Genomic DNA, 16,462 nt, shown 5'->3' on the forward strand with positions numbered 1-16,462 from the left:
AATGGGACTCAGCATCTTCCAAATATAAATAGATCCAAAGCAGGTCATGGATTGCAACATGTCAATTAAAATAGAATTGAAATTAAAATAGTATTTAAGTGAGTAATAAATGTGTTTGTCTCATCTTTTTAGAAATTCCCAGATTTTGCCCCTAAAATGTATTCTGCAGCAACATCTTTCTTCCTACAGAGAGAAATTAATTTTGAGAAGTTACCTAAATTCTGGATTAAACCTGAATAACAAATGCTGGGGGGGGCAGAACATGGACAATATTTTTCCATGGGCAAAACTACATAAAATCAATAACAAAACACACTCTACTTTCCATTAACCACGTGCATTTATCTGCACCTTCATTTGTGCTGCAAAAACACATGTCATTGGGGTGGTTCAAATTACCCATTTTCCTCAAAACACTGCTGTTGCGTGGTTTTATTTTCATTCCAGCTAAAATTATCCACATATGTAAAAAAACTAATTAAAAAATGAGCTCTGAAACCAGGCCTGAGAAGGGATGGGATGAACACAACTTGCCAATAACCTCAGGTTGTGCCAAACTCCCATTATTTATGTGTTTTCTCCTCTGCCACTCCATTTCTGTCATGGGGATAGAGAAGCAGATCCATCAGGGATTCTCCCACGGCAGCAGCTGCTGCTGATCCGCTGACTCCCATCCCTGGGGCTGGGACTGAGGTGAGCAGCACAGCAGAGAGGGGCTCCTCCAACGCATTCCTCAGCGCTGGGAAGGACTGAAAACCACCGGAGTCTGGAGCTCAGATTTAACCTCCGACTTCCTCATTTCCTGAGGAAGAACCGTGTGCAATTAACTTCTTTCCAGATTTCGGCCTGAACTATAAATAGATCCCAGGGGGAACCAAGGGCTGGGGCATGGCAGCACAAATGCCACAGAGCACTTCTTGCCATGGATTAATTGCAAACCCTTTGGCTATTGATGCCCTCTGGAATATTTCCCTCTCACCCTCTGTTAACTCATTCTCTGCACCTCCACCAAGGAAATCTGGAGAGCTCTGCCCACCCTGGACTCCTCTGGAATTTAATGAAGTCATTTGGCTTCTTCCAAAGGACTCCTGGCTTGATTTTGACCGCTGAGAAGGGGATTAATGAGACACACATGGAATCAGGGCAATGCATAGGGAAGCAAATCCTCCTTTTCCTCTCATGCTCCTAGAAAGCAAGGACAGGATTCAGTATTGCTTATATTCCTTGCACCAAGGTCAGTGGGAATTATGGATCAGGCAATGACCAGTTAGGTCTTGGATGTGTATAAGTCTGATTTTATTAATTTATTTCCTTATCAGGAATTATCTTACCGTCATTTTAATCAGGACAGAGAAGTCTTTACTTTGCCCACTCAGATCACTTCTCCCTCAGGAGCAGCTTCTTCTCAATCCTACTGATACTTCCTTTCAGCTCAGAGATGATTTTAAGAAATGTCCAAGAAATAAAGGTACTGGATTAAAACAAAAAAAAAAAAACCCCAAAAAACCAACCACAAGCAAGAACACCCAACAAAAAAACTTTATTAGAAAAAACTTCTGCAGAGCAGGTAACAGTCCAATTCATCTATCATTTTACAGTGATGACATAATGAGTAATTTCCAGCTGAAATATTTTCTGAGAAGCAAGAGCAAGGGGAGAAAATGTGTTTGAAAGCTAAACAACAGTATTTCCATACCAAAATCTGCACTTAAATTTCCAAATGCAGATGCAGGAATCTTGCACTACTTTTTCAGGAATGCGGCAGTCATCTTTGCTTGCTGATTTTGCAGAAAATTAAATGCTTTCACATGTGGATGTGGCACTTGGTTTAGTGGCGCTGGGCTAATGGTTGGACTTGATGATCTCAGTGCTCATTTCCAACAGTTCTATGATTATATATATATTATAGAAACACAATTAACCAGTATTTTGGAGAGAAATTAATTTCAAATTCTCCATTAGAAAATGGAAAACAGTGACCTTTACTTCCCTTGCTACCAAAGGGGTTTAAGCCTTAAAATATTAATTACAACAAGTGTAGTGTGTAAATGTTCCCATTTCCCAACCTAATCCTTGGAGTGAAACATTCACACCCGAATCCCATCCCTCTCCTGAGCTCAGCAGCTCAGTCAGGATGTGAATTCCATCCTGCAGCTCCATTTTGCACCCACTATGTTGGAGATTTGGAGGTTTGGCGTGCTGAACTCAGAGCTGTTCCTGTTGGGAGCGTTGAGGGAGCTGAACAAAGCCAACGAGTGCAAGAGGGCTCCTCTGGCTTTGGATGTTTCTATGTTCGGCTCCTGGGAGATCTGAACACTTATCTGGTCCACGCTGTTCCTTATCCAGCTGCCAGCGAGGAGGTTTGTTATGGAACCACATCTGGCCAGGCTTTCTTCAAAAAACTGTTTGTAGAGCTCTGCCACTTTGGCTTCCATGTACTTGTTGAGTGTGGAGTTGGAAAGAGGCTCCTCACTGAGCACAATGCTCCTTTCTCCAGCTTCATCTCCAGGCAGGGACATCACACTGGGATTTTTGGGATGCTCACACGGAATGGGGGACTGACCTAGGGGAATATCTATGGAGAGCAGGACGGGGCCGTCGGGAAGTTCATCCCACACATGGTCCAGGACACAGCCGGAGTCACACGTGTGGCCCCCCACACAGTCCCCCCCGATCTGCAAGTCAGGATAGTTCTGGTAAATGCTGTTGCATGGCCAGGATCTGTACAAATCCACCCGGTCTAGGCTTCCTCCTCTCTTGGGGATATGTAAAGCTGGGGATGCAGTTCCTTTAGCCAGCATTTCCTGACCTTTTGAGGGCTCCTTTTCTATGGATCCCCATCGAGGGCCATTCCCGGCTTCCACTTTGCTGCTTCTGGCAGAGAGCTCCCCCTGCTTCTCACATCCATCAGCAAAGCCTTTAATTTTTGGGATGTCTACAAGTTTCTGTCTCCAGATTCCCTCTTTAGCCTTTTGGGATGCAGGAGATTTGCAAGGCTTATCTGGATGACAGCTTTCTTTATAGATGAGCCTCGTTAGGATGCCTTCTGCCAGCATGGTGACAAGTGTGAGCAACAGGGATCACCAGAGTTCCATGGAGCCCCAGGACTGAAAGACAGGCACAATACAACAACAACTATTATATAATAATTATATTATTATTACTATTATTATTATCAATGAACAATGCACTTCTCACAAAGACAGTGATTTTTCTTTCCCTCTCAAGCATTTATTTTTAGCAAACATTAAACTGCATGCTTTTCCTCTTTACCATGTCCACAAAAATCATTCTGAAGTTACAGGGAGGGCATTAATCAGCTGCTTCATCTGTAACATCCCAGGTCTCTTCTGCATCATGGCTACTTGGGACAGATTGTACTTTATAAGCTGTAAAAATCAGCAAAATCATTTTACTTGTCAGTATCAATACCATCAGTAATCAATCAATGTTTTCCATTAGAAGACAACAATTTCCAAGAGCTAAAGAGGTGACATAGAAAAGAAATAAAGATTAAATTCATATTTAGAGGTTGTTTCTGACTTGAGCCCTCCTGTGAGGTGCTAAGGAGCTTCAAAAGATACTGAGAGTTCTGCAAGTATAATAAAACTGTATTCAAAATGCAGATCAAATGTATTTGGAGTCCCTCAATGATGAACTTAAAAGACATAAATAGTTAATTTGCCTTCCCCAACAGTGATAATAGTGAAGAGATAAGTGGCTCAAAATAATTTACTACATTTAATGATTCCTTATCATTCCTTTCCAATTCATTGACTGTTAAAATCAATGAGAATCTTCACACTGAGCGTCCGACCTGAACTCCCTGAAGAGATCATCACCGCTGCTTTTATGGAGGAATGGGAAACATGAACCTAAGAAAATCATTCAGTTCTTCAAATATCCTTTTAATCTCTCATAATCAAAGTATCCACATACCCAAAGGGTGCTTGTGGCTCAACACTTTTCACCATGCCTGTACACCCTGGTATGTTTGAAACTCGCTACACTGGGTCACTTTTCAATCCCAGTGCTCCTTCCAGGAGATATTCTAAAACTTCAGTTATTTGCGAGACAGAAATTTTCACCTTCCCCCTGAAATTTACACGTTAGTACAGCACAACTGTTTGATTTTTTATTTTTGTGGGGTTCTTTATTTTGGGGTTTTTTATTGTTCCCTCCCTGAAGCTGAAAGTAATATTGGAATTTTGAGGCCAAAACAGGCAGGAAAGGCAGGAGACCTGGTTATCTACAGAGTTATTTACATATGCAAAAAGCAGGGCAACACTTTCTTCAGCACTTCAGGGACTTGATAAACCAATCTCCAAAAAAAGACGAATACTTGGCAGTCCAAATCTTGCTAAAGGTCGATGGAACTTGGAATGCTGTGTGCCTTGTAGGATGTGGGTAACCAGGTCCTTATCCTGGTCTGTAGGAGCTCAAGGTACCCAGCTCCTTCCCTGCTGATAAATTTTGGTTTATTGCTTTGAAAGTGCTTGTGAAGAGCTAAAATATGGTAATCTTGGAAAAACGGATCCCCTCCAAATAAAGTAAGTGGTTCCCGCGTTCTGGAACAAAGTATAAGGAAAAGAGAAAGGCACAAAAAGCCCAACTTACCAAGCCCAGTCGGGTCCGAGGAGGATTTCCCCGAGCCCAGAGCTCTCCTGCTACAGCTGCTGGGAGAGGGCAGATCTTTCCTCACTGCTGTCCTTGCAGAAAAAGTCTGACGCACTCATGATGTAGTTCCCCGGCTCTTTTTCCTCATAAAACAGAAGTGACCCCACTGGGAAAGGGTGCGGTTTTTGAACACAAAGCAAGGGCTAAGTCTAAAAGAGGATGTCTGAAAATGAATTGAGATGTTTCTGACCACAGTACGGTGCCGAGGAGCTGCTGACTGCCAGAGCAGGGCACGGGGAGGAGCAGAGGGTCAGGGCTGTGCTGGGCGGAACAAAATCAGAACCAAATTCCACTTCCATCGGCAGGAGCTCGGTGCTGCTCAGCTGACTTGTGGACTTACACCACTTCCCCTCTGGAAACACACAGCTAAATTTAGAGTCTTGTGATGTGCCACTGATAGGAAAGAAGTTGGCAACTTCCTTCCATCTGTTTTTTGATTAAATACCCTGTGTCTATAAAATGCAAACATGACAATGTGCCAATCTGAAAGCAGCAGCCAATGGACAGCTCTGCGCAATCGTGTTGCTCGTTGACCAAAACCACTTTTTTGGGGCTCAGAAATTACCTCTGGCACGTCCCAGGTGTTCCCATGGTGGTTTTAGGTGTCCTCGTCTAGCTGAAGCCAAGTTTATGCACTGAGCCACCCCACCCCTCAGCACAGGGTCCAAACCACAGACAGTCTGAGGAGTCTTCTGTTGAAGCCTTTTCTAACTTTCCTTTTCCCAGAAGATAAAAACCCCCAATACATAAGAAGCTGAATCTCATCTAAGTACTAGATAAAGGATTCTAAAAAGACACTGTTTAATGACAGGAGCAAGACAGAAATGTTCATCCAGTGCCACCCCCTGCCATGGGCAGGGATGCCTCCCACTAGCCCAGGTTGCTCCAAGCCCTGTCCAGCCTGGCCTTGGACACTGCCAGGGATCCAGGGGCAGCTACAGCTTCTCTGGGCACCCTGTGCCAGGGCCTCCCCACCCTCGCAGGGAAGAATTTCTTCCTAATATCTAATCTGACCCTGCCCCCTGCCAGAGGGAACTCATGCTGTGCCTTAGAAAGTAGGTTTGGAGTAATTCTGGCCATACAGGTTCAATGAAGTCTGTAAAATTACCCCTCTTCCCTTCTTTTCACCCGTATTTCACAGAAGACTTCAGTTTTAATGGAGGCAAAATGAAAGCTATTTTTACTCCCACCAAATTTATATAAAACTCATTTAATGTTTAAAAGCTGTTCAAAATTATCTGATTTTTAGTAAACTTATATGAGCAATTTCTGTACAGAAAGTGTGGCTGGGACTCCAGCAGAATCACTGCCCACAGTCCTGGCGGGCAGGAACCAGGATGGATCAAATTCCAAGTAGTTTTAAACCTCGCCAGGCTTGTAATTAGTGCCAGCTGCAGCTGGAATTCTTGTGCAGCTGTTTCAACAAAACACAAAAGTAACAGAGAGAGAGAGGAAGAAATCAAGTCAGGTAATTTGTGTGGAGTGATTAAAACCAAGTCAATTTCCATTGCATACCCAGCAAGCTGATCTGTGGAAGATGTCCCTGCCCATGGTGACAAACCAGTCTGGGATTCAGGTGTTAAATGTATCAATACCCATGGAAATCAATGTATTCTCTCAATAAGATCTTACCAAAAAGAAATTCCCTTTTATTTACAAAAATAAAAGTCAGAATGAGATAGAACCAAAGTTATTTCAGAAGCTGAGCACAGTCTGCAATGAGGACAAACAGCAAGGCAAGGATGTCAGAATTTAGAGACGAATATATATTGAAAAAGAATTAAAAATTACTCTCACAGTACCATTCGTATATGGAAAAAATAAATGCTACCACACTAAATGATGTTATAGGAACTGTGACTGCACGTAGAGACCCTTCTTTCAGCACAGGCTGAGTATTCCATGCACATAAACATGAAATAGATATTAGCTGATTCGAAACGTTTTATGTTGGGGATTCTTCCCTAAGCACAGCTGTTGCGAGCACTTTATTCTCCATTCCAAAGGGAATTTCACCCGAACAGCCCAACACCACCCCTGCTCCACAGGACCGCCACACTGAACTCAGTCGGCCGCCCTCAGCCGGCACGGCTTAGGCCGGTGCGGGGCGGGGCTTAGCGCTGACTGACAGCGGCATCGCCCAATAGAAAAGCGAGGAGGGCCCGCCTCGGCCGCTGAGTGGCTGCTGGTTGCCACAGCAACGGCGCGTGGCGGCGGCGCAGCGGGGCCCGGGCGCCATTGCGGGCCCTCACAGCGGGGCTGGGCGGGACGTGGGCTCCGTCCTGGCTCTGATCCACTTCGCTTCGTGTAAACACAAAATAGCCTGCCCTGCGTGCTGCGAAAGGGCTCAGGAAAGAACTGAGGCCACATGGGAATTATAGTGCTGCTGGCATTGTATTAATGATGTGCTGGTTTCCTTTTATTTAAGGGTTTTGAAATACTGAGCAAATTAAAACGAAGAAATGGCCAGGTTCCTGATGATATCAATAAACTAACCTGTGAGAGAAGGAATTACTGTAAGGAATTATAGTATATAGGAATAACATATATTGTGTATGTGTATAAATATAAATAGATATATACAACAATATAATTATATTACTGCTACAATATATACAGAGCCAAGTCTGATACTTCATGAATACAACACATGTATTTTGTACTAAATAAATTTATTTTGCATACTCAGTACTCACTACTGTGCTCACCTGTAGTAAACCAGCAATTTCTACTTCATCACCTCGATTTTTACAATCCTTTTGCATTTCCAAAACTTTACCAAGACAGACCAAAATTTTTAATAAAAAACTTCAAAATTGTCATCATGAACCTTTCAATCTAAAACATCCTACCAAGATCACAGAATATGGGTAAGTCACAGAATACTTCTGCAGGAAACTAAATAAAAGGTAAAGATTTGGAAATTACTGATTTTGTTGTCACACATTGTGTGCACACATGTAGCTTGGTTTTTAAAGATTTTGGGAAACTATTTTTATTGAGCTTTACATTAATGAATAACAACTGGGGTTTTCAGATTTTTTAATAAAAAAAAGGCAAGAAAAGCAGCGATTTTTCTGAGTTGAACAAGTGGAGTGGATACACAGGGGAAGTAAATGGTATTCATTACAATTTAGAAATGGCATTCATGGCCCTCTTCCCATCTCATGGGCCAGTTCTAAGACACTACAGAGGGACAAGTGTGAGGGACAAGCAATAATCCCCTTGAGAAGGCATCCTGTGACTGATGGTGCTTGGCTGTGCTTTAGCTGCTCACACAGCAGCTGATCCTGTAAAAATTACAAACCACTCTTTAAAAGATCAGGTTATTGGTTTCCTCCAGAGGATGTGAACTGAAGTCTGGAATTTGGGCAAATCCCAGGGCAGGTCAGAGGCAGAGAATGCCATTTCTGTAACTCTTCAGATCTTCCAGGGGGTGCAGAACTTCCAGCATGTGAAGCCAGAGGGAGGTACCTGCTGATGTACCAGGGAAACAGGGAAGGTAAAAGTGAAGTTTCAGTTTAAAATTTATCCTGCCCTGCCCTGTGGCAACACAAATATGAAATACCACAGCTCCCTGCTGTAAGCAGCATAAAGCTAATTAATTACAGTTTGTAAACAAGCAGAGGAGGAGTGGGCAAGCTCTGTGAGTGTGGGAGCAGCTGCTGTGTCCCGGCCACTTCCAACCTGTCCCTACCCTGGGGAATGAGTGGGAAGGCAGGATAATGTGGGAAATAACCCAAACCTTGACACACTGGTTTGGGTAGGTGTATCCTAAATTAAATCCCATTTAGTAATTAAATCCCATTAGCTGCAACAGGTGAGGGATCCAGCCCAGTAGACTTCACCCACAGCAGCAGCGAATCCCTGACGTTCACCTTGTATAAATCCTGAACTTTTAAAAAGCAGTATTTTCATCTGAAAACTCCACTTTTTTTCAGCTTCAAACTTCAAACTGTGAACAAAACATGCAAACAAGTCATGGTGTGAGAAAGTGTCCTAAAACAACTTTATTGGAATGATAAAGGAATGGTTAATATACAGGTTAAATCCTCAATGACTGCTTTCTACAGAGGAAAAAAATAAGAAAGAAAAGAAAAAATTCAGTTCTTGCACCCATGGAAACAGAAAACCAGCACAGAGGTAACAGATTCCTGGCACTCCTGAAGTCATGCAAGAGATCTGCATCAAAAAACTCAAGTTTTACACACACAACAAAGAGATTTTCGGTATTTTCAGTTTGTGTCGGTGCCTTGTTCCCCAGACAAAGGAATAATTCAGCCTGGCTCACCAGAGCTGCCTTAGGAATGCTGATACAGTTTGAACACTCCCATATGGCAAGGGGGGGACAGATGAGGGCAGTGACTTTGCTTTCTTAAACTTGGCCATTTTCTTGACTGTTGAGACAGGGATTGACCTAGTTCCAGAATGTTTTGGGTCGCTGAACTGACAGAATTTGGCAGCAACTTTTAATTACAGCTTCTCCAAAATAATGGCTGTAATTCACCAAACTTGCACAGGAAACACAGTAAATTGGGGTGGGTATAGAGACTTGTGTGTCAAATCCCACTTTCCTCACCAGACTTCATGTAGTATTCCACAGTTCCCAAACACTTGAGCAGGAATTTAGACACAGAGGAAGATTCAGCCAATATTAAGAAAGAAAAATCACCTCGTACAGAAAGATGAAATCATAGTGAACAACAAAAATCTGATGCTGGATTTAAAACAACCGAACTTCCATCCCCAAAAGATCTTAAATTTCACAGAACTGCAGTAATTCCTGACGAAAGCTGTTAATAAAAAAGTACAGTTGTGTGTGTTAATCTTTAAGGCAAGGCAGCATCCATCCTTCCCTCTCTGCCTTGTGATACTGTGCTGCTTTTGTAAGCAGAAGCTTCAAACTGCTTCCCAGGCTCCCAAAATGATAAATCAGGAATTAAAATATGGCCAGGAATTACAGGCTCCCTCATGAGCACTGGGAGAACACACAGGTTAATATTGCACGTGGTAAATTCACCCACACAAGACACTGAGAGATTTGCAATTCCTGTGATAGCTTTATGATATGGCAATAAGAATGGAAATGAAATTTTTAAACCTTAAAAAAAGAGAAGTCTTGCTTAATTACAATAACTTTTGCTATTCAAACATTTATTTCCTCATTTGGAAAAATACTATATGAACCTAATGGCTACTTGCACATGCAGTGAGATGTTTAATGCTCTAAGCAGTGTGAACTGGTATTTTTGTAGAGAAATACATTAAAGGCTTTCACCCTTACACAGGTAAGGAAATGCCATTTCTGGCGTTTTGGCTTGTTTGCAACATTGAATCTTGCCCCAGATGTGTCATCGCTCGTGCTTAGGCAGCTGTGAGGAACCTGTGTCCATTGCCCACATCCCTTTTTGTCCAAAGAGCCCACACAGATCACTTAAATGAGAAATACATGGGGTTTGTTGGGGTTTTTATCATCTGTACAGTGTGTAACAATACAAACCTTAAATATCCATTCTACAGAAGACAAACACAACTTTCCAAAGTGACTACAATGGTCAAACTACACGGTACCACCTACAAATTCATCTGAAACCAGGAAAGACACTGAAAAATTACTGTGTAACTCAGTAACATTTTTGAGGCAGCTCAGGCACTAAATTAGTATCTGACGAGGTTTTAGATGCTGTTTTCCATAGTTTAAATAGCCAGATCTCTAAGTAAAACCCATCTTCATTTTTAGTACTAAAATAGTTTCTTTAAGTTTACACAAAATGGATGAATTGCCAGGACAGTTTCAACTAAATGTAACTCATTCATGTCTGATTGCTTCGGCTTCCATCAGAACCCGCTCCTGCTCCCTACCCTGAAATTCCCATTTCCATCCTGTGTTCAATTTGTGTTACTGACAGTGAATGCTGCAAGCACCAATCAAATGTTAGAAATCACATCTACATTTCTTGAAGCAGAGACAGTTGGACTATTTTATAAAAAGCTGTGGAAATTCCCTTTACAGACATTTAAGGCAGTTGAAATTCACGCTTGCTGCTTGGCCAGTGCTTCAGCTTCCTGAAACAGCAGAAGAGAATTGCATGTTAGTAGTTTCTCAGTATGTTTCAGAAACAAACACTGTAAAACAATAACCTGCATTTTTCAGTCTTCTTTCAGCCTTTGTAAGGTGATCACAAATGGGAACAGAATGACAACAGAAGAAATGCACAAGGAATTTCCTTTTGGTTTCTCCGAGTGTACTTTTGACTGCAGAATAATTCAACTACCTGCTAGCAGCACCATGACCTACAAGGAGACAAATGAGAGACGAATTCCCATTGCCCTCAGTGCAGCACCTCAGTGGGGACAGCCTGGCTCATTCGAAAGGACAAAGTTCAACATCTGCTAAGATGTGTTGGAGCCGTTTGCTTTTGTGACTGCACAGAAATACTCAAGATAACAGATTCAGTATCATTGTTACCATGAACCAGCATTGCTGAACAAACAAAACACATGAGGAAAAAGGACTAAGAGGGGAATTTCCAAGAAGTCTGTAAGATTTTTTTAAGAGAGGAGACCCCAGCCTGCAGGGCAGGAAGTCCCACACGTATCTCCCGTATCCTGGACGTGGTGGATCACTCACAGTGGGCGACCCCAGCCTGCAGGGCAGGAAGTCCCACGTGTATCTCCCGTATCCTGGACGTGGTGGATCACTCTGGTTTTCCTGGCTAACTGCCCTCATTCTGCCTTTGAACTCAGGGCGTGGGAAGAGCCTGGCTTGGAGCTGCTGTGCTCCTGGCCCCTGCTCTGCTCTGCTGGCCTGTCATGGGTCAGAGAGCGGGGCTATGATGGTACTGTGCACCCACAGGCCTCGTGCGAGGACATCCCAGCCATCCACGGCACAAAAGGCAGGTGAACAATGAAAGGAAGATCAAAAAAGAGCTACAAAGCCTGGAAAAAAGCAGCATGGTTGATATTCTCTAAAAGACAAGCGGTTCTTTGAATGGTAAGAAAGAGGAGAAGGTTCCCTTGGCTTTGTAACAACTCCCTTAACCAGCCCAGGGCACTGCAGTGGTGACACCTCACTGGCTTTCTTTTTGCAAGACAAAGAACTTCTCTTTAGAACAGACAGTGGAAAGCTGGAGAGGATTCCTGGTATTTCCCTCACACCCAGGAAGGCTGATACAAGTAACCTGCTAACCTATTCTTCTTGGAGGTCAAACTCTAATTCCTTGGGCAAAGTCCTGCAAGTTATCTGGGAGAGGCTCAGCTTTCCAAGCTTGACACTGTCCCTCTTCCATAGTTTTCCTTATTTCTCCATCAAGGCCCCTCACTGAGCATCTTCTCAGTCCTTAAATCCATAATAAAGAAATAACTAAACATAGCTTTTAACTCACAAAATCCTCTCCCTTTAAAATCCACCCATACTGCTTGAAGTAGAGATATTTAAGGTAAACTGAAGGCCAGCCTTTCCCAGAGTTTGTAGATCCAAAGGACAAACTAAACCACTGGGGCTCAGAAAATAGTTACTTCCATTTTCCACGCTCACTTCTAAGCCAGTCCTGTTTAGCATTAATATTAAAGCTTTGTGTTCAGGGTCAAATAACTTCCCAAATCTCTCCTGATGATTTGAATGAAAGTTTCCTGCCAAGGCTTCTCCCAGCCTCCTGCCATTTTCTGCAGATGCCATGTCATTCCCTACAGCATTATATCCAAGCTGCACACAGCTATGCTGGAAATGCCGATTTCAGCACCTACAAATCCGTGTACCCTCCTCAGCAGCAGGCAGTCAACTTGACTGGACATCCTAATTGTGGGAGGGACTCCCAAAATCAGCCCCAGAGCAGGATGCAAGGGATACAACGTCACTTCTGCAAAGGTTATTTACCGTCAGCAGCCCAACACAACATGGAAATTCAGCAGAGTACAACTGTGTTCTAACCCTCCTGTTTAAAATTCACCTTTTCCTTAGGTGAGGACAGAATGGGAGCATCCCTTAGGGCAGAAGCAGAGTTCCTGACAGCCATGCTGGCTGCGCCTGCCAGCCGGCAGGTCTGGGAAGCAGCAACGTTCCCAGCGTTACTGAGACAGGTGACCTGATTTGTTATGGCAGCAGCTGCTCTCTGCTACCCCTGCACTTCCCAGGGGAAAGGCAGGAGCTTCCCTGCATCCCACAGTGTCAGGATAGCTTCCTGGTTGCTTGGCTCCATCCTGCATACTCTGCGGAGCAGTGCACTGCAGATGTTCCAAGGAACCTCACCAGGCCCTGGGCGCAGCTGGTCTGACGCTGCTGGTGGGTGATGCTGGGGTGCAGATCCTGGGCTCTGCTCTGTGGAACTCTTTCCTCATCACATCATTCCCATCAGTGGAGCTACTACTGGAAATCTGGCTCCCAAAACCACTTCAGTCTGCCCCACAACCTGCAGTGCTCACTGCTCATGGGTCACCATCCACCTTTAAAATTAGGTCTCTTAGTGATGTGCACAGCATGACCTTCGACTCGTACATGAGTAAAGCTGAAAGGGAGCGGCGTGTTTACTCACTGGAACAAGAAAGCTGGAAGTGACCTGGAGGATCCTGCTGCTGTCAAGTGAAACGTATAAAGCAGGCTTGTCTTATCCTATCAAAATCAAAAGGAGAATTCCAGCCCATTGCATCCACAAAGCAGCAGCCCAGTTTGTAATTGGCAAAGGAAAATAAGCTTTGGATAACAAGCTGGAGGAAGAAATTACTCTGAAGCAAGACCATGTTATTTCAGAAACAGTGGCTCTGGTTTCAAGGGATTTTCTAGTAGAAAAATCTCATCAAAATTTCACATGAATTAATTCCTTTTACTGAATTGAAAACATTCTTTTATTTTGGGATACTTTTTTTCATCTAGATTTCTTAAGTGTTCTTCAGTGCAAATATTAACTACTCTTTTGAAGCTGAAGCCTGGGAGCCTCTGGAGACTGAGTATCTCCCAGGGAGATTGATGGGGGCAATGACACCACATGTGCCAGATCCTATTCTGAGCAGAGGAGGAGGTGGTGTAAGCCACAGGCTGGGACTCACTGTGAGGAGGTGCTCACCTACCTTTGACCCAGGAGGTGCAGTCAAGCCCAGAAACGCATACACGGCGTTGTTCTCCCGCGCCTCAAAGAAAGCATTGTAGTCCTTCATCATGGCAGAAGGGAGAGGGAACAAAAGACAGAGGAGTGAATTATCAGAAGTAATCTCAGCTCAGTTTGGGGTGTCACCCAACCCACACCAAGCAAACTGCTTGCTGTGGCCAAATGCAAAATCCAGCATCACCTCAAGTACATGGCATTAGCACTAACAGCACACAAACTGGTCTGGCTGGAAAGGGACAAGCTGGGAATTCATTCTATATCCCAACGAGATGTTGCTGTGAGGTGCTCCAGCCTTTCCCAGAGGGACAGACTCCACACAAGGCAGGTATTGTCACTGATCTGGTATGGACATTCCTCCTGCAGAAGCAACTGAGACTGGACCTTGTCCTCAGAAACCCTGATGTTCCCAGATGTCATTGTAATTCCTGATAATGATGACAGCTGTGCAACTGTGGACTCCAGCTCTTAAATCTGTCAGAAGTTCAACTGGAACTTTTACACTGAAAGTGCACCTTTCCCACCACATTTCCCACTAAGGATTAGTCTGTGCAAGTGAAGGCAACGGGGCGGCACTGTTCACTCACAGTGTATTACAAATGCCCTAAACACATACAGCCACTTCCCAGGAAAATTAAGGTAATAAATAAATAAAAAGAAATACCAGTTGTCAAACCCCAACTAAAGGAACTCAGAAGTATTGTGCAATCTCACTGTTGTTCAAGTTACTACACAATTCCCTCACTCCGACTTCTCAACTCAGCAGGGAACACAGTCCTGTGATTTTCCTGCTCTCTGTTTTTAACTGATGCACATTACCAGCCTCTTCTAGCTTTCCTGGGTAACATTTGGATGCAGCAGTCCTGGCTGGGAAGCCCAAGGCAGGCAGTAGCTCAGTCTCAGCCTGGAGTCAGGGAGAGCTGTTTAGGGCACGCTGCTCCAGATTCCTGACTGACTGGGAGGTAAAAGCTTAAGGAACAGCAACTGCTGTTTGAAAACAGCAGAGAGGGGCAGCTCTAAGGAGAAGCTGCTGCAGCTGGAACAGAACAAAGTACAGGGACCAGAAGATTCCAGCTGCCTGGACTTCAGGGATATCAAATTATTGTTTCATTTGCACATGCAGCATTTGCATGCTGGTTTGATAAAAATGTGTATGATTATGGTAAATCCTCCCTGAAGCCCTTCTGTTGACAGGACTGGGGCTGCTTGATAACAAAGGGATTGTTTATCTTGCTGGTGCATAGTCCATGAGCCTGCTCCACAGTGTCTCCCAGGACAGGAATTCCTGGGCCTGAGGAGCAGGGCTCATGCCAGCCCACACAGCATCTCCAGTTCAGCCTCTCTGCTGTTCACGGGCCAGGAAAGCCAATTTGCTCTTTGCTCTGCCAGTTGTGCTGCATCAGATGGAACAAACAGGGAACTTCATGCTTGAGAGGCATCAGATAAAGACAGAAAGAGGTTCAAATTCTGGGCACAGAATTAAATTTTACCTTCCTGAAAGCTGAAGTGTAGCCACTCAAACCCAGCAACATTAAACTGACCGAATTTCAAAAGTTCAATGTTACATCAACCAAAATTCTGGGGATGATATAAACCCATAGCAAGAACCTTGTGACCAGACCCTGCTCAGACAACTACTTATCTGTCACTCCAAAACAACCTTTTTCCATGTCACAACCAGTCAGTAAAATTTTGAGAGCCAAGTGGCACAACAGCTCACTGTGGATATTATTTCAAGTTCTGCTTCTATTACAAGCAAGAAAAATTCTTGGCACATTGAGAATAATTTCTTTCTGTAGGCACAGATTTGTCTCACAAAGGTCCAAAACTGGCAGGTCCTGACTTACAGACTGTGCAGGACACAACCAGACTTCAAAAGGACCAGAGGAATGCACACTGTGAGCTCTGTTCAGAAGATACTAAGTTTTAAAAATAAAACTAACAGTTAATCTAATAATCATTCAAGCATGGCCTGCTGGGTACAAGTACTGCAGGGCAACTTACTTTTCATCAAGCATTAAAGTAATTACAGTAGGATTTGTGTTTGCAACACGAGTTTTAATCTGTCCAAGGCACTGGAGTAAGTGAACCACAGCAGCCTTCCCTGTGCAAGCAGCACACAGAGCTGGTCCCAAGAAGGATCACAAAACTGATTTATGATCATGGCAGACATCATTTCATATCATCTGGAGATTCACACCTACCGGCAAACCCCACATGGGCAGAACTTGTGACAGAACATAAGGTTGGTGTAACAGGGCCAGATTTCTGTGAGGTGTTAGTTCACAATCATGGGGAAAATGAGGATTTAAAAAAACCTGGGAACTTTCAGAGCCGTAAGATGGGAAAAAACTCATAGGAAAAGAAAATTACATATGCACTGTAAGGTAGGATCCGAATCAAGAGGTCCACATTTCAATCTCTCCTATGGTGTGACTGGAATATTCAAAAATCAATTATTACTAAAAGCCCAAGATGGGGGAAATGTCTAACACCTCCCACAGCCTTCCCAGTTTGGACAACTGCAGCTGGGCAAGCCCTGCCTTGCTGCTCACCGCAGTGAAGCACAGGCTGGTGCAGCGAGGCAAAGGAGTGGGATGAGCACAGGGAGAGCTGGAGGTGAGTGGGATGAGCACAGGGAGAGCTGCAGCAGCCCTTACCCCGAGGTAGCGGCTGGCGGTTGGAGA

At 43.9% G+C, this 16,462-nt stretch overlaps 2 protein-coding genes across 4 annotated transcripts in view; both read right to left on the minus strand.

Moving 5' to 3' along the window:
* Positions 1 to 1,521: 1,521 nt before the first annotated feature.
* On the minus strand, positions 1,522 to 5,549 carry LOC103622583 (uncharacterized protein CXorf21). 3 transcript variants are annotated; one of them, XM_017742644.1, is made up of 3 exons: positions 4,618 to 5,549; positions 3,274 to 3,389; positions 1,522 to 3,107 (listed from the first exon to the last, which is right to left on the minus strand). In XM_017742644.1, the coding sequence occupies exon 3, from the start codon at positions 3,054 to 3,056 to the stop codon at positions 2,130 to 2,132; it is 927 nt and encodes a 308-aa protein (XP_017598133.1). In that variant the 5' UTR covers positions 3,057 to 3,107; positions 3,274 to 3,389; positions 4,618 to 5,549; the 3' UTR covers positions 1,522 to 2,129. The 3 variants fall into 3 exon arrangements, with proteins under 3 accessions (XP_017598133.1, XP_017598138.1, XP_008639786.1); XM_017742649.1 differs by lacking the exon at positions 3,274 to 3,389; XM_008641564.2 differs by having other exon boundaries at positions 3,274 to 5,549.
* Positions 5,550 to 8,659: 3,110 nt separating this feature from the next.
* SH3BGRL (SH3 domain binding glutamate rich protein like) overlaps positions 8,660 to 16,462 on the minus strand; it is an 11,200-nt gene continuing 3,397 nt past the window's right edge. The window contains exons 4-5 of the mRNA XM_017741739.1: positions 13,741 to 13,822; positions 8,660 to 10,743 (exon numbers count right to left, since the gene is read on the minus strand). Coding sequence (XP_017597228.1) covers positions 10,711 to 10,743; positions 13,741 to 13,822 — 115 coding nt within the window. The 3' untranslated portion in view covers positions 8,660 to 10,710. The remainder of the gene's footprint in view (positions 10,744 to 13,740; positions 13,823 to 16,462) is intronic.

Source organism: Corvus brachyrhynchos, unplaced genomic scaffold (assembly GCF_000691975.1).
Source record: "Corvus brachyrhynchos isolate BGI_N302 unplaced genomic scaffold, ASM69197v1 scaffold220, whole genome shotgun sequence".
NCBI lineage: Eukaryota > Metazoa > Chordata > Aves > Passeriformes > Corvidae > Corvus > Corvus brachyrhynchos.